The 22,743-nt window shown below is 41.7% G+C and overlaps 1 protein-coding gene across 1 annotated transcript; it reads left to right on the top strand.

The window, feature by feature from the left end:
- Positions 1-2,913: 2,913 nt before the first annotated feature.
- On the top strand, positions 2,914-22,393 carry Glipr1 (GLI pathogenesis related 1). The gene is made up of 6 exons (XM_057758193.1): positions 2,914-3,149; positions 12,386-12,625; positions 17,380-17,483; positions 19,393-19,478; positions 22,121-22,147; positions 22,233-22,393. Exons 1-6 carry the CDS (start codon positions 2,976-2,978, stop codon positions 22,388-22,390), a joined length of 789 nt encoding a protein of 262 aa, XP_057614176.1. The 5' UTR covers positions 2,914-2,975; the 3' UTR covers positions 22,391-22,393.
- Positions 22,394-22,743: the final 350 nt, after the last annotated feature.

Raw genomic sequence — 22,743 nt, 5'->3', positions numbered from 1 at the left:
GAAACCTTTGAATGTTTAAATTGTATTTTTTAAAACACAGATATGTGTTCAAATGTGCATTACATACATGACTGAATTAACAGCAGTATGTTAGAGAATCTTGCTGGCTATGGTAGCTCACATCCTTAATCCCAGTACTGGGGAGGCAGAGGTGGGTGGACCTCCATGAGCTTGAGATCAGTCTGGTCTGTTTAGTAAATTCCAGGACAACCAGGGTTACAAACTAGAGAGACCCTGTCTTGAAACAAGAGCCAGGTGTGTTAACTCATGCCTGTAATCTCAGCCCTTGAGATGCTGAGGCAGGAGGATGACAAATTTGAGGCCAGCCTAGGCTAGAGAGTAAGACCTTACATCAGACGGGAAGACCCCCAAAGTCGGATTTCCTGGTTACAAAGATGAACTGCCCAGCTTGGAATGTGGTGACTGAATGGTCATGGGAGCTGAAGAAACAGTTTCTCTAAAGTAGTGGGGTCTCAGCCTTGCTGATGGCTGCAATCCCTGAACACACTTCCTCATATTGTGGTGACCCCCCCACACACCATAAAATTATTTCCATTGCTATTTCATAACTAATTTTGCTACTGTGTTTTTTTCTGCTGGTTTAGGGCAACCCTGTGAATGGGTCAAATGACCCATGGGGGTCACGACCCACAGATTGAGAATTGCTGTGCTGGAGGCTTTTGAGCCCAGGGCTTTCTAGAATCTAATTAGAGAGGATAAGAGTATAATGGAGCCTTAAGTCATTTTTTTCTCCACCCTGTCATGCAGTGACAGTTATACAGGAGGGTACTAATACCCTTTCATGTGTGTACAGGTTTACCATGCCGTGTCTGTGTTAATTTGCATATGACTCTCCAAAATAACGTTTGTTTTCTTATTACAAGAGATAGTGTGTTTCCACTGTAAGAAGACAAATAATTAAAATGCAGAAAATTAGAAACAGAATTTGCTAAAACACCACTGTGGCAAAGACGGAAGGCAAGAATCATTTTGGTATTATGTGTTGGCCATGTTTTTGTCATCTTGATAGGAACTGGACTCACCGGGGAAAAGAACCCTCCGGTAAAGAATGCAGCCATCAGACCTGCTGTTAGCAAGTCCATGGGGCATAGTTTTGATTCATAATTGACATGGGGGGGGGTGCAGCCCACTGTGGGCAAGGCCACCCCTAGGCAAGTGGTCCTGGGGACTATAAGAAAGCAAGCCAAGCAAGGCAGTAAACAGCATTTCTTCTTAGTCTCTGCTTCAGTCCCTGCCTGGACTGCCCTTACTAACTGGGTGTGGTGTGAAAGTTCTTAGGTTTCTAAGAACTTAAGGAGTGTACTAAGCTATTCAAGGTCTCACAGCTAGTGGCTACTAATGACAGAAGGAAACTCAAACGCCACCCCCCACGGTTTCCTCCCTGCCTCCTTCACCAAGCGCGCCTGTGTGTGAATGTGTTTCACAATTCTACTTTTGAATTCTTCACAAAGTCTTAACCACATCATAAACCCTTTCCTCCCGCAAGTTCTTCTGCCCCGTGTTTGGTCCTCGCAACGGAAAGAAAACTAGGGCAAGTTTCAAGATAAAAAGTCTTGGGAGCTGCATGTGTGCAAGGGGGGTGGGTGCTCAAACAACCATTAAATTTAGCACTGAACTTGCTTTCTGTGCTGAAAGTCACCCCACTTTAGTCCAGTATATTCATACTGTTATTTGGGCCATTAGTTATTGGTCACTTAATAATTGTTTTAATAACAAAACAGATTTTTTTTTTAGGTATTGCTGTCCATGTCCTAAAAACCTTTATTTTACTTAATAATGGTCTCAATACATGTAGTGGTGATGCTGGCAAGTTTATCAGTAAATACTCTTAATTGTTTGAGTTTATTATTACTGTTATCTCCTAACTGTGCATACCTTGTAACTTCGACTTTACCACTACGTCCAGATAGGAAAGTGTCTGTTCTCAGCGCCCATTCAGACACTGATAAAGCAGGGACCACTGTATTCCCACCACTGTTTGCACAGAGGATTCCAACAAAAAAAGGTTTGGCAAAAACCATTTGCCAGTCCTTTGGTAGAGATTCGTGATGCTAATCTTGGCTGTCAAATTGACTACATCTGGAATCAACAAAAACATAGGCAGCTAGGCACTCCTGGGAGGAATTTTCTTAATCAGATCATTTGTAGCAGGGCGACCCACTCTAAATCTGAGCCACGCCTTCTGCCTTCTGGTGATAGCTCACATTTTTAAAAGGGGGACCAGGAAGAAAGTTGCTTTTGGTTTGCCTGCCTCCCCTCTTGACTTGTAAGTTCCTTTATTTCCTGTTGTGGTTGGTGTTAAACTCGGCCTCTTCAGGAGTCCAGTGTAGACTGAAAGCAGCTCTTCAGGAATCCCCCAGGGCTCCAACTCCAGAATTTGACTGCTGCGACATCCCGCCTCAGAGACTGAACAGCTACCAGCCTCTCGCCTCTACTGGCATGAGTCAACCATTGTGGGACCCCCCCCCCCCAGGCCAAATCCTCTAAGCCAGTGTAACAGATCCCCCGTGAATACGTATAATCTGTCATTTCTGTTCCTTTAGGGAAGCCTGACTAACACAGGACTTATTTCCGGAGCCCACAAATTCCTTTGGAAATACCTCAGCTCCAAGCTTTATGCCGCCTAACAAGAATCTGTGTTTTGTAGGTGCTGTGTCACCGAGAAGCACTGACGGGAACAGGGTTAACAACAAACTGAGCTGCAAGCCATATATGGAGAAATCCAGCTCGTGAGTTTCACAACGACTCAACGTTCTGCTTTCAGACTTCTCCAGCTGAGGTCAACTGTGCTTGGTGGGGCGTGCTGAAGATGTAGCTCGGGGCAGAGCCCTTGCCCAACACAATCGACCCTGGTTCAACCTTCCAGCACAGAAGGTCTGAAAACGGAGAGAACCAAGCATTCAATCAGAACCCAGGGGCTCTGTGTTCTAGGTCCAACTGCAGCCAGAGGCATCATGCAGGCCACCCTTGCTATAATGGTCTGGATGGCTTCTTCCGTTTCTAGTTCTTCATATACCGCAAATACTTTGCCAGATATAACCAATGAGGATTTCATCCAACAATGTGTTCAGATCCACAACCAGCACCGGTCCAAAGTGAATCCGACAGCCAGGAACATGCTGTACATGGTGAGTGTGCGAACAGTGTTTGTGGCACGCATCCATCAGAGGCAGCCTGCCTGTGCTAAGCTGGGTGTGAATTCTGGGTAATCCTGAACGTTTTTTTGTTGTTTTGCTTGTGATTACTGTGTGCAGTACACTTGGCGTGTGATCAGAACCCACACAATGGATCCCTCCCTCCCTCCAACTCTGTCTTAAGCAATGCCACAGGTGGCATGGTTCAGTTCTTTCTCGATACTTCCCTTTCGCCAGTCACGAGCCATAGACTTCCCCTTGCTGCCACTTCTTTTCCTGTTAGTATGTGTGATGATTCTATGTGTTAAGGATTGTTTTTCTTTTTATCGTGTTCTGTATAAAATAATGGCGGCTTCATTATGATAATTTCTTAAATCGCACTTTGATTATATTCCTCCTATTGCCCTTTTGGCCTTTTGGTCCTCTGGCCCTCTGATCCTGTGCCTCTTCGGAATCTGCTCTATTTCGTTTAACATGGTGATCTCCAATCCATCCATTCTCCTGCAAATGTCCTGAGTTTGACTCAACAATACTCCACAGTATGTATAGAAATACACACACACAGACTTCCCTCATCCCTTCATCTACTTGTGAACAATCAGATGTAATTCAGAGCTTGAATATTGTCAATAGTACCACAACAGACATGGATACGCAGATATCTCTAAAGTGTAGATTCCTGTAGATAGATATGCCCCAAAATGTTATAACTGAATCACACAATAGTCTTACATCTCTATTTTTTGGTGACCTTATATACTGATTTCCACAGTGACTGAACTAGTTTGTGTTCCCGTTAGGACTTTTCTCCACCCACGCCTTTGATGCCGTGTATTTTCTGAATTAGATATTGTATTGACTAGGGTAAGATGTGCTCTTGTGTACTTTCCCTTTGCATACCGCTGATGGCTAAGGATGTTGACCCACACTTCTTCTGAGGACTCTGTTCGCTTCAGTTGTGTTGGTTGTTGGCTTTTTCATTCTGTTCGTGTTCAACACTTTTAGTTCTTTTTTTTTTTTTTTTTTTTTTTTGGAGATTAATCCATTGGCAGATGAGTATCTGGAAAATATTTCCTGCCTTTTATCTTTTTGAGATACACGCTCACCAGTGCTGGCTAGCCCGGAACTTGCTATGTCGATGAGATCAGCCGGATGCTCTGCATCCCACCATCACTGTTGTGATTAAAGGTGTGTACCATCACACTCAATTTCTCTGCCTCTTTAGGATGCCGCTTCGCTGTGGTAGCGCCACCACTGTGCCCATGGTTTTTAGTTGATGCAGTCTCACTGCCATTACTATTGTCATTTTCTCTGCCCGAGCTACTGAAGCCCTACTCAGGAAACTATCAGCTGTGCCTCATATACTGAAATCTTAGCTAAAGCAATTAGTCAAAAAAGAAAGAAAAGCTACAGATAGAAAAAGAGGAAGCGAAACTGAGGCACTGGCTGTGGTAGTTTCAGGTCTCATCTTAAGGTTTTTTTATTTTTATTTTTGTAATATTATTACAAATTTTCACCTCCTCCCATTTCCCTCCCTCTTCCCCCCCTCCCTCTCCAGACCAAAGAACAGTCAGGGTTCCCTGCCCTGTGGGAAGTCCAAGGTCCTCCGTCTCCATCCAGGTCTAGGAAGGTGAGCATCCAAACAGACTAGGTTCCCACAAAGCCCCAGTACATGCAGTAGAATCAAAACCCAGTACCATTGTCCTTGGCTTCTCAGTCAGCCCTCCTTGTCAGCCACGTTCAGAGAGTCCGGTTTGATCACATGCTCCATCAGTCCCAGTCCAGCTGGCCTTGGTGAGTTCCCATTAGATTAGCCCCACCATCTCAGTGGGTGGGCGCACCCCTCATGGTCCTGACTTCCTTCCTCGTGTTCTCTCTACTCCTCATTTGGACCTTGGGAGCTCAGTCTAGTGCTCCAGTGTGGGTCTCTGTCTGTATCTCCATCCATCACCAGATGAAGGTTCTATGGTGATATGCAAGATATTCATCAGTGTGGCTGTAGGATAGGGCCAGTTCAGGTGCCCTCTCCTCAGCTGCTCAAGGAACAAGCTGGGGACATCTCCTTGGACACCTGGGAACCCTTCTAGCGTCCAGTCTCTTGCCAACCCTAAAATGGCTCCCTTAATCAAGATATATACTTCCCTGCTCCCATATCCACTCTTTCTCCATCCCAACTGTCCCATTCCTCCAAGCTCTCCCCCATCCTTCCCTTCTCCCTTCTCTCTCCCCATCTACCCTTACCCCAACCCCACCACCACCCCTCAAGCTCTCAATTTTTGCCTGGCAATCATGTCTACTTCCAATATCCAGGAGGATAACTACATGTTTTTCTTTGGGTTCACCTTCCTATTTAGCTTCTCTAGGATCATGAATTATAGGCTCAAAGTCCTTTATTTATGGCTAGAATCCACTAATGAGTACATCCCATATTCATCTTTTTGGGTCTGGGATACCTCACTCAGGATAGTGTTTTCTATTTCCATCCATTTGCATGCAAAATTCAAGATGTCATTGTTTTTTACCATTGAGTAGTACTCTAATGTGTATATATTCCACACTTTCTTTATCCATTCTTCCATTGAGGGGCATCTAGGTTGTTTCCAGGTTCTGGCTATTACAAATAATGCTGCTATGAACATAGTTGAACAGATGCTTTTGTAGTATGATAGGGCATCTCTCAGGTATATTCCCAGGATTGGTATTGCTGGATCCTGGGGTAGGTAGATACCGAATTTCCTGAGAAACCGCCACACTGATTTCCAAAGTGGTTGCACAAGTTTGCATTCCCACCAGCAATGGATGAGTGTTCCCCTTACCCCTCATCCTCTCCAGCAAAGGTTATCATTGGTGTTTTTGATTTTAGCCATTCTGATAGGTGTAAGATGGTATCTCAAAGTTGTTTTGATTTGCATTTCCCTGATCACTAAGGAGGTTGAGCATGACCTTAAGTGTCTTTTGGCCATTTGAACTTCTTCAGTTGAGAATTCTCTGTTCAGTTCAGTACCCCCATTTTGTAATTGGGTTAATTAGCATTTTAAAGCCTAGTTTCTTGAGTTCTTTATATATTTTGGAGATCAGACCTTTGTCCGTTGCAGGGTTGGTGAAGATCTTCTCCCAATCAGTAGCTTGCCTTTTTGTCTTAATGACAGTGTCCTTTGCTTTACAAAAGCTCCTCAGTTTTAGGAAGTCCCATTTATTCAATGTTGCCCTTAATGTCTGTGCTACTGGGGTTATACGTAGGAAGTGGTTTCCTGTGCCCATATGTTGTAGAGTACTTCCCACTTTCTCTTCTATCAGGTTCAGTGTGTTCAGACTGATATTGAGGTCTTTAACCCATTTGGACTTGAGTTTTGTGCATGGTGATAGATATGGATCTATTTTCATTCTTCTACAGGTTGACATCCAGTTATGCCAGCACCATTTGTTGAAGATGCTTTCTTTCTTCCATTGTATACTCCTTTGTCGAAAATCAGGTGTTCATAGGTTTGTGGGTTAATATCCGGGTCTTCTATTCGATTCCATTGGTCAACTTCTCTGTTTTATGCCAGTACTAAGCTGTTTTTTTTTTTTTTTAATTACTGTAGCTCTGTAATAGAGTTTGAAGTTAGGGATAGTAATGCCTCTAGAAGTTCCTTTATTGTATAAGATTGTTTTGGCTATCCTGGGTTGTTTTTCAATATAAAGTTGATTATTGTTCTCTCAAGGTCTGTGAAGAATTTTGTTGGGATTTTAATGGGGTTTGTGTTGAATTTATAAATTGCCTTTGGTAGAATTGGCATTTTTACTATGTTGATCCATTTTCTGGTGTTCTCTTCAATTTCTTTCTTCAATGCCTTAAACTTCTTGTCAAAAAGATATTTCATTTCCTTGGTTAGAGCTACCCCAAGATACTTTATGCAATTTGTGGCTATCGTAAAAGGTGAAGTTTCTCTGAATTACCTCTCTGCTTCTCTATCCTTTGTGTATAGGAGGGCTACTGATTTTTTTTAGTTGATCTTGTAACCTGCCACTTCACTGAAGTTATTTATCAGCTGTAGAATAGAGGTTTGGAGGTCACTAATGTACACTATCATATCATCTGCAAACAACGAAAATTTGACTTCTTCCTTCCTGATTCAAATCCCCTTGATCTCCTTATGTTGTCTTATTGCTATTGCTAGAACTTCAAGAACTATGCTGAAGAGATATGGTGAGAGTGGACAACCTTGTCTTGTTACTGATTTTAGTGGAATGACTTTGAGTTTCTCTCCATTAAATTTGATATTAGCTATTGGCTTGTTATATATTGTGTTTATTATATTTAGGTATGATCCTTGTATCCCTAACCTTTCCAAAACCTTTATCATAAAGGGGTGTTGAATTTTGTCAAATGCTTTTTCCGCATCTAATGAAATTATCATATTTTTTTTCTTTCAGTTTATTTATATGATGGATCACATTGATAGATTTTTGTATGTTGAACCAGCCCTGCATCTCAGGGATGAAGCCTACTTGATTGTAATGGATAATTTTTTTTAATGTGTTCTTGGATTCTGTTTGCCAGAATTTTATTGAGAATTTTTGCATTGATGTTCATGAGTGAGATTGGTCTGTAATTCTCTTTCTTGGTTGGGTCTTTGTGTGGTTTTGGAATCAAGGTGACTGTAGCTTCATAAAAAGAGTTTGGTAATGACTCTTCTGATTCTATTATGTGAAACACATTAAGGAATATAGGTATCAGCTCTTCTAGGAAGATCTGATAAAATTCTGCATTAAAACCATTAGGTTCTGGGCTTTTTTAGGTTGGGAGGTTTTTTATGACAGCTTCTATTTCCTCACGACTTATAGGTTTATTTAAATTGTTCACATGATCTTGATTTAATTTTGGTAAATGGCCGCCGGGCGGTGGTGGCACACGCCTTTAATCCCAGCACTTGGGAGGCAGAGGCAGGCGGATCTCTGTGAGTTCGAGACCAGCCTGGTCTACAAGAGCTAGTTCCAGGACAGGCTCCAAAACCACAGAGAAACCCTTGTCTCGAAAAACAAAGAAAACAAAACAACAACAAAAAAAAAAAACAAAAAAAAATTGGTAAATGGTACTTATCTAAAAACAAGTCCATTTCTTTTACATTTCCCAACTTTGTGGCATATAAGCTTTTGTAATAAGACCTAATGATTCTTTGAATTTCCTCAGTGTCTGTTATGTGCCCCTTTTCATTTCTGATCTTGTTAATTTGCATGTTCTCTCTCTGCCTTTTGATTAGTTTGGATAAAGGTTTGTCAAGCTTGTTGACTTTCTCAAAGAACCAGCTCTTTGTTTCATTGATTCTTTAGATTATTTTCTGTGTTTCTATTTCGTCTTCTACTCCTCCTGGATGAGTCTGCTTCTTCTTTTTTTCTAGAGCTTTCAGCTTTGCTGTTAAGTCTCTAATGTGTGCTTTCTCCATTTTTTTTTTAAGTGGGCACTTAGAGCTATGAACTTTCCTCTTAGCACTGCTTTCATAGTGTCCCATAGGTTTGGGTATGTTATGTCTTTATTTTCATTGAATTCAAGGAAGACTTTAATTTCTTTATTTGTTTCCTGACTCAGGGGTGGTTCAGTAGTTGACTGTTCAGCTTCCAAGAGTTTGTAGACTTTCTGGGGATAGAATTATTGTTAAATTCTAACTTTATTCCATGGTGTTCCGATAAGACACAGGTGCTTACTAATATTTTTTTGTATCTGTGGAAGTTTGCTTTGTTACTGAGTATGTAGTCAATTTTAGAAAAGGTTCCATGAGCTTCAGAGAAGAAGGTATATTCTTTCCTATTTGGGTGGAATGCTCTATAGATGTCTGTTAAGTCCATTTGATTCATTACCTCCATTAATTCTCTTATTTCTCTGTTAGGTTTCTGTCTGATTGACCTGTCTATTGGTGAGAGAGGAGTGTTGAAATCTCCTACTATTAGTGTGTGTGGTTTGATGTCTGCCTTGAGTTCTAGTAATGTTTCTTTTACATAGGTGGGTACTTTTATATTAGGGGCATAGATATTCAGGATTGAGACTTCATCCTGATGAATTGTTCCTATTATGAGTATAAAATGTCCATCTCCATCTCTTCTGATTGATTTTAGTTTGAAGGTAATTTTGTTAGAAATTAGTATGGCCCCACCTGCTTGTTTCTTAGGTCCATTTGCTTGAAAAACCTTTTTCCAACCCTTTACTCTGAGTAGATGCCTGTCTTTGTGGTTGAGATGTGTTTCTTGTAAACAGCAGAATGTTGGATCCTGTTTTTGTATCCAATCTCTTAGCCTGTGCCTTTTTATAGGTGAATTGAGTTCATTGATATTAAGTGATATTAATGACCAGTGGTTGTTAACTCCAGTTATTTTTATTTTTATTATTTTTTTTTGTAGTAGAGTTTGTGTGTTTCCCTTTTTTTGAGTTGTGCTGGTGAAGGGTTGCTAGATGTCTGAGTTATTGTGGGCAATGTTGGATTCCTTGGGTTGTGATTTTCCTGCTATTACTTTCTGTAAGACTGGATTTGTGGCTACGCATTGTTTAAATTTGTTTTTATCCTGGAATATTTTGTTTTCTCCATTGATAGTGAATGAAAGCTTGGCTGGGTATAGTAGTCTGGGCTTGCATCCATGGTCTCTTAGTTTCTGCAGTACATCTATCCAGGACCTTCTGACTTTCATGGTTTCCATAAAGAAGTCCGTTGTAAGTCTGATAGGTTTACCTTTATAAATTACTTGACCTTTTTCCTTTGCAGCTCTTAATATTCTTTCTTTATTCTGTATGTTTTGTGTTTTGATTATTATATGGCGAGGGGATTTTTTTTTTTGATCCAGTCTATTCAGTGTTCTGTATGCTTCTTGAACCTTCATAGGAATATCATTTTTTAGGTTTGGAAAGTTTTCTTCTATAATTTTGTTGAATATATTTTCTGGGCATTTAAGCTGTAATTCTTCTTCTTCTACCCCTATTATTCTTAGGTTTGGTCTTTTTATTGTGTCCCAGATTTCCTGAATGTTTTGTGATGAGAATTTGTTGGATTTGCTGTTTTATCTTTCTTTTATCTCTTGTATCCTGTTTGTTATGCTTGTTTCTGTAGTCTCTGTTCATTTACCTAGATTTTCCATATCTAGCAGGCCCTCAGTTTGTGTTTTCTTCATTGCCTCCATTTCAGTTTTCAAGTCTTTTTTTTTTTTTTTTTTTTTTTTGGTTTTTTGAGACAGGGTTTCTCTGTGGTTTTGGAGCCTGTCCTGGAACTAGCTCTTGTAGACCAGGCTGGTCTCGAACTCACAGAGATCCGCCTGTCTCTGCCTCCCGAGTGCTGGGATTAAAGGCGTGCGCCACCACTGCCCGGCTAGTTTTCAAGTCTTAACTGTTTCCATTACCTGTTTGATTGTTTTTTCTTGGTTTCCTAGGGTATCTTTTAGAGATTTACTAATTTCTTCAAACTTTTTGTTATTCTTCTCATCCATTTCTTTAAGGGAGTTTTTCACATCCTGTTTAAGGGACTCGGTCACTTTCATAATGTCAATTTTTTTCTACTTCTTCTGGATTAGGATGTTCAAGTCCTCCTGTTGTAAGATCACTGGGTTCTGGTGTTTTCATGTTGTTTTTCAGATTGTTGGAGAAATTCTTGCATTGGCGCCTGTCCATCTCTTCCTTCAAATGCTCTCCTATGGAACTTCTGGTACAGGATCAGGTTCTCTTGCTGGCCAGGGACCTCACTGACAAAAGGCTTACCTTGCTGCTCGCAGGCTATTGAAACAAAGGAACTCCTGCCTGGTTACACTCACCACCCCATCCCAGCACCCAAACAGGCTGAGCTGGGGGATCTTATGACCCTGAGGAAGGGAGGAAGAAGGGAAGGGGTGCCTGAGAGCAAGCTGGGATGGGATAGGAAGAGAGAGGCAGTACTGGAGAGAGTAGCCCCTGCAGAATGACCAGGAAGTTTAGAGGGTCGAGGAATGTCTGTGCTCCATTTCCTAGGCTTCTGCCGTGGGTCAGGAACACACTTACCCCTCTGATGGATCTTCTGGTACAGGATCAGGGCCCCTTGCTGGCCAGGGACCTCGCTGACAAAAGTCAGTTTTTTGTAACACATTCTGACTTGGTTTTTTACACACCGGAAGAACCCAGGTTCATGCTTCTGTGTGTGCGTATCCAGTTTCCCCAGCCAGACACCATTTGTCTAGTGTCCTCTTCCAGTAGACTGTTTTCTGACCATGTTTTATATTTTTGAAGTCCAGAGTGACAATTCCTCTATCGGTGACACTTTTGCTCAGAAGTCCTTTGGCATATGGAATCTTTTGTGTATCTGTGTTAACTTTCTGACTTTCTTCTTTCTAGCTTTAGGAAGGAAGCATTAGCAGTGAAGTGAATCTGTAAACATCTTTCATCGGTACTGCCATTTGAAAATATCAACAACAAAAAAATCCATGAGCAGGAACAGTTTTCCCACTTTCTAGTGCGGTGGTTCTCAACCTTCCTAATGCCGCGACCCTTCAGTACAGTTCCTCATGCCGCGGTGACCCCCAACCATAAAATTATTTTCATTGCTACTTCATAACTGTAGTTTTGCTACTGTTATGAATCATAATGTAAATATCTGATATGCTACCCCTGTGAAAGGGTCCTTCTCCTTCAAAAGGGTCATGACCCCCAGGTGGAAAACCATTGCTCTGACGTCTTCTACAATATCTGTCTTCAGTGTTTGGTTCTCATTGCAGAGGTCTTTCACCGCTGTGGTAAGGTTGATTCCTACATATTTTATTGTCGGAGGACTACCGGAATGGAACTATCCTGGAGGTTTCTTTTGTTTTGTTTTGTTTCTTAACAAGTTCACTACTAGTCATCATATAGAAGCTACCACAGGGTAGCTTGCTGAATCTGTTTGCCCTGCTTCCTCACTGGACGTTTCCAGTTCTTAGTGCTTCTGGTTATCAGTCCATGTCACCTGCAGACATGGAAGCTTCTGCTTCTCCTCTCCTAGTCGGATTCTCTGACCTATGACCTCGTATTCTTGCCATAGCAGGCTGAGACGAGTTAGTTACTCTAGGCTGTAGCTCCTCTGCAATTCTCGCCGCCCTTCATTTGCTGCTTTGACTCCCACTCCAAAAGGAAGCACAACCGGTTGGTAAAGTAAGTAGTATCCAGTGGGCTCTGCACATCTGGATGAGCAGGCAAAAGGCCTTGCATCGTCACAATTTTGAGGAAGAAATTTCTTTGACTCGTATATCATTTAATTATTTTTCAGTCTTGGGACCCAGACCTAGCCCGCATTGCAAAATCGTGGGCAAAAGTTTGTCGGTTTGAACACAATCCACGGCTGAAATCACGGCTGCACCCGAACTTTACCACAGTGGGAGAAAATATCTCGATTCGATCTTTAAGCATCTTTTCAGTATCTTCAGCCATCTCATCCTGGTACGATGAAGTCAAGTACTACAACTTCAGCACTAGGAGATGCACAGGTGTCTGTGGTCATTACACTCAGGTAAGCACATCCCTACAGCCTCTTAGAATCATCTTTTTAAAGGTGGAAAACTGAACGTGGAGTTGAGAAAATATATAGTGAGCTAGTATTATAAATATGATTATATTATAAATTATAAATGAGAGGTAAATGTACTTGGAGAATTAGTTACATGGAAAAGGTCATATGCCAGAGCCAGCAGCTCAGGCAGTATGAGATACCCACATGAGATAGCCTGGCCGGGTGGTGGTGGCGCATGCCTTTAATCCCAGCACTCGGGAGGCAGAGGCAGGCAGATCTCTGTGAGTTCGAGACCAGCCTGGTCTACAAGAGCTAGTTCCAGGACAGGCTCCAAAACCACAGAGAAACCCTGTCTCGAAAAACCAAAAAAAAAAAAAAAAAAAAAAAAAAAAGATAGCCTGCATGTTATGTTACTTAAAGCTTTGCAATGTTTCTGATAAGCGAATCTGAACTCTCATCGCTAGCTAAGTGGCTTTAGGGAAGCATCATAAACTCTCCAACTCAATTTGTTGACATATGGATGGTAGAACCTCCCTTCTATGCTTGTGGTAAGAACTGATTGAGTCTATCAGCTTAGAAAGGTGGAAAGCCCATGCTCACTTATAAAATGGTTGTCGAGAATTACATCATCTACTGAAGAGGTTAGGACCACTAATTTGATCTCATCTATATGAGAGATATGATTTTGGAAGTCAGTTTTCTCATGTCCCAAGTACAAGCCCTCCTTTTCCCCTATGGATGTAAAGGGAGACATTTTAGGGACGTTTCTGCTGCCTCTAGTCTATATGATATGAACCTGACCTTACTCCTCTTATTGTGACTCCCTGGGATAAGGGCATACAAGTAAGGCTTACAAGTCTGTTATAAAGTGAGCCATCTTCTTCTTCTTCTTTTTTAATTATTTATTTATTATGTATACAACATTTTTTACATGTGTGCTTGCATGCCAGAAGAGGGCACCAGATCTCATTATAGATGGCCGTGAGCCACCATGTGGTTGTTGGGAATTGAACTCAGGAACTCTGGAAGAGCACCTTAACCTCTGAGCCATCTCTCCAGCCCCAAGTGAGCCATCTTCTGAGGGCCATGTATTTTGCATGCTCAGTTACTTAAAATTCAACTAAAGCACCAGGCTTATTCATATACATTGTACACCTTCTATACCTGGTTAATTGATCCTAAAGCCTTTCTTTTCATTTGACAAATTCCACTTTTCAAGAGGCAAGTCATACATCTCTTGCAGTGTGGAAACACTATGCGGGCCCTTGGTATATAGTTTCTGTGTCTTCTTTGCACACACGGCCTGTGTCAGGTGTCTTGCACTGGGCTAGTTATGCACGCATGTGTCTTCCCAAATCAGAGGGAGCTAGCCTGGGAGCCAGAAACCATTTCTAACCATATCCTGCCTTCCCTGCCTCACTCCTGTTTCTCTTGACTCATATCTCTGAGACTGCAACCCAATCAAGTATGGGCCCATAAGTTCATTTCAAAGAGGGTGATGTGGAGGAATCTGGGCCAGTACTTGTTGGTAGGCACTTAGCAAAGATTAGTGATCAGGTCTAATTTTCTAACGAATCACGTTGGAAGAGGATGTTGCTATATCTTGGCTACAATTCCTGCTTCAGCCTTTGAAGAGACCGTGCTGTGGGTTTCAAGACAATTCAGTCACTCCAGCTTCCTGCTGGAAAGTTACCTAAGGTGGGGATTGTAACCTCTCCTTACCCTCATCTTTATGCAAATGATGTTGTTTACATCTGTGGCCCAGTGATAGCTGGTAGAGAGTATGGGGCATGAGTTCGGATTGAGTATCTCTCTGTGAACAGTACAGTATTTCTTGACACTCTACTTCAACATTTTACCTGTTACTGGAGACAGGCTAGCAACTTCCCATTTTTGTTTAATGGATTCACTAGGGGGAAAGTTCCAGATTCAATTTGGATCTGAGTTCAGATTCTGCCTTGATGCTGTGTGACCCTGGCTTGCTCCTTTGACTCTTAGGTAAAGATAACAACAGTACCAACTCTATGGCCCAGACTGGCCTGAGATTCACTGTGTAGCCCAGGTAGGCCTTGAACTCACAGTGAGCTTCCTGTTTCAGCTTCCCAAGTGCTGGGATTACAGGTGTGAAGTACCATATCCAGTTAACCCAACTTTGAAAACTGTAAGGGTTGAGATCATCAAGGTCTCCTAAAGGTCTGAAGCACTGTAGGCAAATAGTGAAAGCTTTACTTAGGTGGGGTTCAGGCAAAGGAATATAGGGGTATTCACTTGAAAAAGATATAGGGACTTGACCCTCTTTTCTCTCTGATTAACTGGACACCACAAGGTGTAACTAGTTTCTATAACCCTCATCACAGACCTAAAGGTAATGATGACAACTGAGCATATCCTGAGATCATGACCAAGAACCCCTTGAGACCATGACCTAGAACCCCCTGGGATCGTGACCTAGAACCCTTGAGATCATGACCTAGAACCCCCTGAGGTCATGGCCTAGAACATTCTGAGATCATGACATAGAACACCCTGAGATTATATGACCTGGAACATCCTGAGATCATGACCTGGAACATGCCTTCCCTCTGAAATTTTGTGTCAGTGACTAACAGCTAACATACTAACTAAAGCATACCATGCATGCTAAGCAATATTTGCCCATTTCTGAAAAAGCACATCCAAAGATGAAGGATCTTTAGTGTGAAACACTATGAAAGAAAGTGCTCACACAGGACTCTGCTCCATGTTTAAAGACATGTCTGTGGCCCCCAAAGAAGCTCCAGCTCAGCTCCACTTCCTGAGAGGAGTGGTTCTAGCCCATGTATTAGAACCAGTAATAGTGAACAGAGCTCGATAGAACAGTTCCGTGATGGCCTCTGTCTGCAGGCCCAGTTCCTGCAGGTCCCACGTGACCACTGTGCCCTTTGGCACAATCTGGCTTGATAATTATGGCAAAAAGTTAATTTTAAAGTATATTTTTGTATAAATGGTTGGTTTGTCTTAAAGAGCTAGTTAGGTTTTCAAATGTTTTTGGCAATCTTTGATACTGATCATTCTTAGTCAAGATGAGCCACATGATTTACGGGAATAGGTGGGAAATGAAGAGGTGGAATGAAGAAGAGCCTGGCAGTGGTGGCACACACCTTTAATCCCAGCATTCGGGAGGCAGAGGCAGGTGGATCTCTGTGAGTTCGAGACCAGCCTGGTCTACAGAGTGAGTTTCAAGACAGCCAGGACTGTTACACACAGGAACCCTGTCTTGAAAAACCGAGGGGCGGGGAGGGAGGACCACCGAAGGTGCTAACTATGCAGCAGCATATTAAACTAAGCCTGGAGCTCCTGTGAGCACGAGACCCAGTTTGACAGCACAGCTGTCTCCTTGGGAACAAGCTCTGTTCTCCATTTCCTCTATATCAGGGACCACATTTTACATCTGTTTAGTGACTGTGTTTCCTTAACCCAGGTTTGCAGTTACTCCATTTTTCCCTTGCCTATATGGTCTGATTCAGCCTTGTGCCCTCCAGTTTTCTATCTCTGTTGCTAACCCATCCTCTGAACTGCAGCTGTTTAGGGCCAGCAGCTCTGCCAGCCTTTACAGGGCAGCCCCAAACATGTTCTGAACAGAACGCTGTGCCCACGTTCCTACCCACCTTGATTGTTCACTAGTTTTCTGTCTCAACATCACTTAGGTTCCAAACCCAAATGTTTCCCATATTTAAAACAAAATGTTTTCAGTTACATCTGTCAGGCATGACCTCCATCAGTTTCTAGGAATTTCATTATCCAAGAGTGAGTTGCCTTATGTCCTTTCTTCCTTCCTTCTTCTTTCCTTTCTTTTTCTTTTCTCACTTTCTTTTTCTTTCCTTTCTCTCTCTCCTTTGCTTCCTTCCTTTTCTTTTCATTCTTTTCTGTTTGAGACAGGGTTTCTCTGTAGCAATGGAGCCTGTCCTATGCTGGTATTAAAGGCGTGCACCACCACGGCCCAGCGTGTGTTCATTCTTCACACCGCGGAAACAGCCTCCAGCATTGCCTCCTCCTTCCCTTGCTCTCCTCAGTTCACTTCCTAAGCACCAAGTGGACCTTGTTAAGATATCAGAAAGAGTATTTTGTTACTTAACAGAATTCCTTTGGTTTGGTCCTCTCTTGAGGCTCCACTTTGCTTTTTTTTTTTTCTTTTTCTGCAACTCTAACATGTCTAGGGACTTGCACCCCAGGAACCTTCATCTCTGAGAATGGATGTTGCCCATTGTCATGTCTTCTGTTTCTTCTCAGTCCACATCCTCATCACTTGTGTCTCATTTCAAAGGCATTTCAGAGGGCTCCCCTCAACACCTCTTTGAATCAGCTGCTTCCTTCAATCCGTCAGGTTACCCTGTTTTATTTTATTGCTGTAGCTTCCTATAGGAAGCATGGCTTAGAACAGTGGTTCTCATCCTTCTTAATGCTGTGACCCTTTAATACAGTTCCTTGTGTTGTGGTGACCCCCAAGCATAAAACTGTTTTAATTGTTACTTCATAACTGTAATTTTGCTACTGCTATGAATCATAATGTAAATATATGATATGTAGGAGATCTGAGATGTGACCCCAAAGAGGTTGTGACTGCAGTTTCTGGCTCAGAGTATTCATTGGAATTTTGAGCACCCAAAATTTCCCTGGTAAAGAATGTTGTACCCTTAGTTTCTTACCATAATTATGAAGCCCTGACGATAATCAATTGTTCATTTCTATGCTAAGACACTCTCCTGTACTTTCAGGTTGTTTGGGCAGATAGTCACAAGGTTGGCTGTGCAGTGCAGTTTTGCCCTACAGTTGGTAACATTGAAAATGGAGCACTTTTTATATGCAACTATGGACCAGCGTAAGTGCCTGAATAAATTCTAAAAATATATTATCACAGGTATGCATCTTCAATATAGAAAATGTATAAAAAATCGAAAGGCCTTTAAATTCTCTACCCGGAGACATACTCCATTAATATTCTAATACATTTTCCCGGTATGTATGTGTATGTGTGTGAGCTTTATTAACACTACGAAAGGCCTTCATCTTTAAGAGTAGCAAGATCAAAATGCTTACCAGGGACATAAATTGATATATTGATAATACAAGAAAGGAGAATTTATATTAACTTATTTTATTAAAATAATAGAATACTTCCCACACTTAAAACAAAAATAGATAAGGTGGAATTGCTCAATTCATATTAATTACTTCTTTTGCCAGTTGAGTTTTTCAGGTGGAAACAGTTTGTCCCCTCTGGCAATGAGAAAAGCAATTCTACTTTACTGTGCTTGTGAGTCATACATACTCAGAAGCCTGTGGTCAGACCAGATAGACATTTTGCTGCTTGGTTCTAATAATTACAAAAACAGTGGTGTTGGAGGGGGGGAAACAGATGCACATGTGTGCAAGTATACATGTATGTTGGTGTGGGGGGTACAATACACATGTGTGCAGTTACCCATGTAAGTTAGTGTGGGGGTACAGACGTGCAGGCACACATGTATGTTTGTGTTGTGTACAGATGTATGTGTGCAGGTACCCATGTACGTTAGTGTGGGGGGTACAGATTCACATATGTGTAGGTGCCCATGTATGTTGGTGTGGGGGTACAGATGCATATGTGTTGGCGAGAGGGTACAGAGATGTATGTGTGCAGGTACCCATGTATTTTGATGTGGGGGTTAGGAGATGCACATGTGCAGGCACACATGTATGTTGGTATGGGGGTTAGGAGATGCACATGTGCAGGCACACATGTATGTGTTTGTATGCATGGTTTTTAATCTAGATTTGTCCATGTGTTTGGTTTACTTACACGTTTCTATGTGTACCATGTGTGTACCTGGTGCCTTCAGAGATCAGAAGAGGGTGTCGGATCCTTTGGAACCAAGGTCAGGAGTCATGGATTGTTGTATGAAGCAACATGTGGCTGCTAGGAACTGAACCCAGGTCTTCTGAAGGAGCAGGGGCTCATAACCACTGAGCCATCTCTCAATGATATTCGTTGGGACCTGGGGCTCGCTGGCCAATCAGTGAATTCCAGAGACCTACCTGCCTGGAACGTCAAACAAGCACTGCCACTCTTGGTGTTTTAGAAAAAGTTGGGGAATGAACATGGGGTCTTTGTGGTTGCATGGCAGGCATTTTCCAGAGCTCTCCCCGTACCTTAGCTCTTTTATCACAGTAATTATCAGTTACTAGTCACATCATTGTTTATATGCAAGTGAATTGTTTCTAGTTTTCCCATTATTTTCTTTTGGTGTTCATTACCCCCAGCCCAATAATGTATCTAGTATAAACTAGAGTGACCTGGTACACTGAAAATAGAGAACATGGAATTGTTTTTCTAGGATAGGCAGTGTTTGGATGGAAGTAATCATAGAGGCTTTGGGTTAAGTAGAAAAAATTCCAACATAAGACATTTCTGGATTTCTTCTAGATTATATATATATATAATATAATCTTCTAGATTATATATATATATCAATATAATCAGATTTTGAGGGGAGTTATTAATCTCCCAGATCTTCAGTTTCCTTACCTGCTAAACAGAAACAAAACTAATCCATTCTCAAAGTGATCATAGTTAAATGAGATGGTATAAATTATACACCCTCCAAATATTAGCAGACTTCTGCTTGCTTCCATCTCTAGGTATTTATTAGCCTCCTGAATCTCCATTCATCTTATTCTGGACCTGGTCAAGCATTCAGAGTAAGTACAATTGTGCCGAGGGCCTCCACTAACTGTCTTCTGCTTCACAGAGGAAATTACCCAACGTGGCCATACAAGCAAGGAACCACTTGCAGTGATTGCCCAAAAGATGACAGGTGTCTCAACAATCTCTGCAGTAAGTAAGATAACAATAAAATCTCACCATAGAATTAAGGTATAGGTATTTGTTTTATCCTGGTAGCTGTTTTCTAGAGACCTGTAACAAGCCAATAGCTTTACTGTTCTAAGACTACACATAAGCTTAAGGGAATGTCCTTTAAGATGTCCACCGTCCCATGGTATGAAAGGAACCTGAAGCTACCACGGTTATGCCAACCCTGCGGTTCTTTTCTGTGATATCTGTGACAAACTGCCTCATGGGCGCAAGGCCAGGATAAGGGGTGCTCAGGAGGGAGGGGGCTGGTAGCCTAAGCTTCACTGTATTTCCTCTTAGGAAATGTGTGTGTTTTACAGTTGGAAATTGCTTTTTTATTCATAAAAAATATTTTTCTCAAAAAGGGCTCTAAAAGGGCAGACAATATAAACAGTGAATAATAACCTTAGCAAATTATGAAAAACAAAACCAAGAATAAATAACATAAAAGTAAAAAAACCCAAACTCAAAACAAAAACAAAAAAAAAATATAAGCAGCATTCTCTCACTGCAATTCCCAAGGTCCCTTCCAGACCTAAATTTTGGTAACTTGCCCCCTTTTCCCCCACTTAAACACTAAAATTTTCAGGTATGAAATACGCACCTAACCCATTTTTCTCCTAATGTATTATTATTATCTTACTCATACATAGCAGGAGCCTCACCAGGAAACTTAGTAACATACACCTCTGTGCAGTTAAGTTCTTCTCAGAACCAAGGTGCTAAAGTGCCAGTCTAATGCACAGTTCTATCTCTGCAACCCTGACCGTCACTCTATACCCATCTCCTCAAGAGTAAAATGACAACACTACCACCTGATAGCTACTGAATGACTACAAGCCCTCTATCTCCATTATCTGCCACCCTACGGAAATGCTATTTATTGATGTCAGAGCTTCTAGAGCTCTAACTGGAGACAGTGTCTATGGTTGGTAATACAGATGAGGGCTGTAGTCCAGGCACAAAAATCCCTGGGCTCAAGAGAGAGAGACAAACTTGCATGGTACATACAAGACCATTTACTTTAGATGATTTAACCTCTAGGCTGTCACTCATCTATTTACAAAGTTTAATTTCTACACCTTTTTAAATGGAAATGTTGGCTTGTTTGGAAGCACTCCACTTCTTCTGTACCAATCCTGAATAAAAGTGTTTCCAACTGGAAAAAAGAAAAACCACCCCTTTTACGGGGAGATTTTAGAGGGTAAAAATTGTAAGATAAGCTCTTATTTAACCTAACGGACATATTATAGTATTAGATGAGGAACTAAAATCCACTGTTTACCATTCATTATGCGAGACTACTGTGTGAATGCCTGGACATGCCTGTCGTGCATCAGGTGGTCTTAGCCAGGGCACGGACGTCCATTTGTTTCTGTAGTTGAAAGTAGACCTACAACTCTGCAGATGCACAGGGAAGAACTAGAACAAGCACTCAGCAAGTTGGGTACAGCTGTCAGGAGATGTTAGGGTAGTGGTGGCTCAGGTACGATGGCCAGAGAGAGGTGATGGTGAGTACCCTAACAAATTCCAGATGGTTCCATCCAGGCATTTAATAGCAGTACATGTAAAAGGAAGTCCTTCCTCTAAATGCCAAAGCAATTAGGGCATTTTCTTTCCCAGTGCTGGGTATAAAAATCTGGATTTCAGCAAAAGTCATGTCTCTTTCTCTAAGTCAGATGGCCCACTGCATTGGATCATAAACAGGAGCTATCATTCTTCTTGGGAAGGGGCTTAGGAAATAACTTTAATTGCATTATTTAAAACAAAACATGCTTTAACCTTTAGTTTCAACCATAGCCCAAAATAAGATTCATCTGGTGGCTGTGGCATGTTAAATATTTTTTCCATTAACTGTGGTAGAACACAAAAATTCACATATTTTTTCAGTCTTTTTATATGAACTGAGTAAGTTGAATTAATAGCAAAAACTTGGTTGATCTTTGACAGTCAGTCTTAGGGTTTCTATTGTTGTGAAAGGACACCATGACCACAGCAACTCTATAAGAAACATTTAATTGGGGTGGCTCACTTACAGTTTCGGAGGTTCAGTCCATTATCACGGTGCGGAGCATGGTGACATACAAGCAGACATGGTGCTAGTTCCATCTTGACCAGAAAGCAACAGGAAATGGTCTCTGACACCGGGAGTAGCTTCAGCATAGGAAACGTCAAAGCCCACTCCCACTGTTGGCCAAGACCCAAAATAACTGCACAGAAATTGTATTATTTGCAACATTGCTTGGCCAATGGCTCTAGCGTATTCCTAGCTAGCTCTTACATCTTAAATTAACTCACGAGGCTCTCGGGTGTCTGTCTCCTTTTGTAGCAGCTACATGGCGTCTCATTCCACCGACTTTCTCCAGTGTTCAGTTTAGTTTTCCGCCTAGCTCTACTCTGCCCTATCACAGGCCAAAGCGGCTTCCTTATTCACAATAAGAGCAACAACACGTGCCAGGACTTCCCATGTCACCCCCACAGAGACATTTCCTCCAACAAAGCCACACCTACTATTCATGCCACCCCCTTTCAAACCACCACCATCACTGTAATTAAAAGCCATATCAAGTTCATGGTTATAAAGATGTAAATCAAAACCTAACCTTTTAATTCTGCTTTTACAGTTAACCCACGAAGAGACCGTGTCTCACGTAAGTATGCAGACTTTAAACTGTTTGACTGGGCACTGTGGTCTGGGCCAGCACATGAGGAACTAAAGCACGCTCTGTTTCACAGGTTACTACTCTGGCGACTACCCAGGAAGGCCCATGTATCTACGGGACAGATACACATCTCTCTTCCTCATTGTTAAGGCAGTCCTTCTCTTACTGTCTGTTATAATTACCATTTTGGTAAAGCACAAATACCCTAATTTAGTTCTTTTGGACTACTAATGCCATCGTTGGCAGGCAACTTATAAGTGGCTATTGTAAACATTTGAGGAAAATGTTTCAATAAAGCCTTAAACCGCTTAAGTTTCCTAAATGTACAAAGAGGTAAACTCTTATGAATAAGGACTCTCTAGGTTACCACAGGTAGGCTTTCAGCAAGAAACAGATTCCCTGGGGTTCAGATTTTCAGAATATATCTTTGGTAACTCTAAGTCCAATTGCCCTATCGGCTCAGAGGTAAAAACACTTGCTGCTCTTGTGGAGGGCCTGGCCTCTGTGGGCACATGCAGATTAGACACCCATAGACATTTTTCTGGCTCAGAGTTAAAAGTGAGAGATTTGATTTAGAGTCTTGG

Source organism: Chionomys nivalis, chromosome 25 (assembly GCF_950005125.1).
Source record: "Chionomys nivalis chromosome 25, mChiNiv1.1, whole genome shotgun sequence".
NCBI classification, from domain to species: Eukaryota; Metazoa; Chordata; class Mammalia; order Rodentia; family Cricetidae; genus Chionomys; species Chionomys nivalis.
This window is presented reverse-complemented; position numbering and strand designations above follow the sequence as displayed.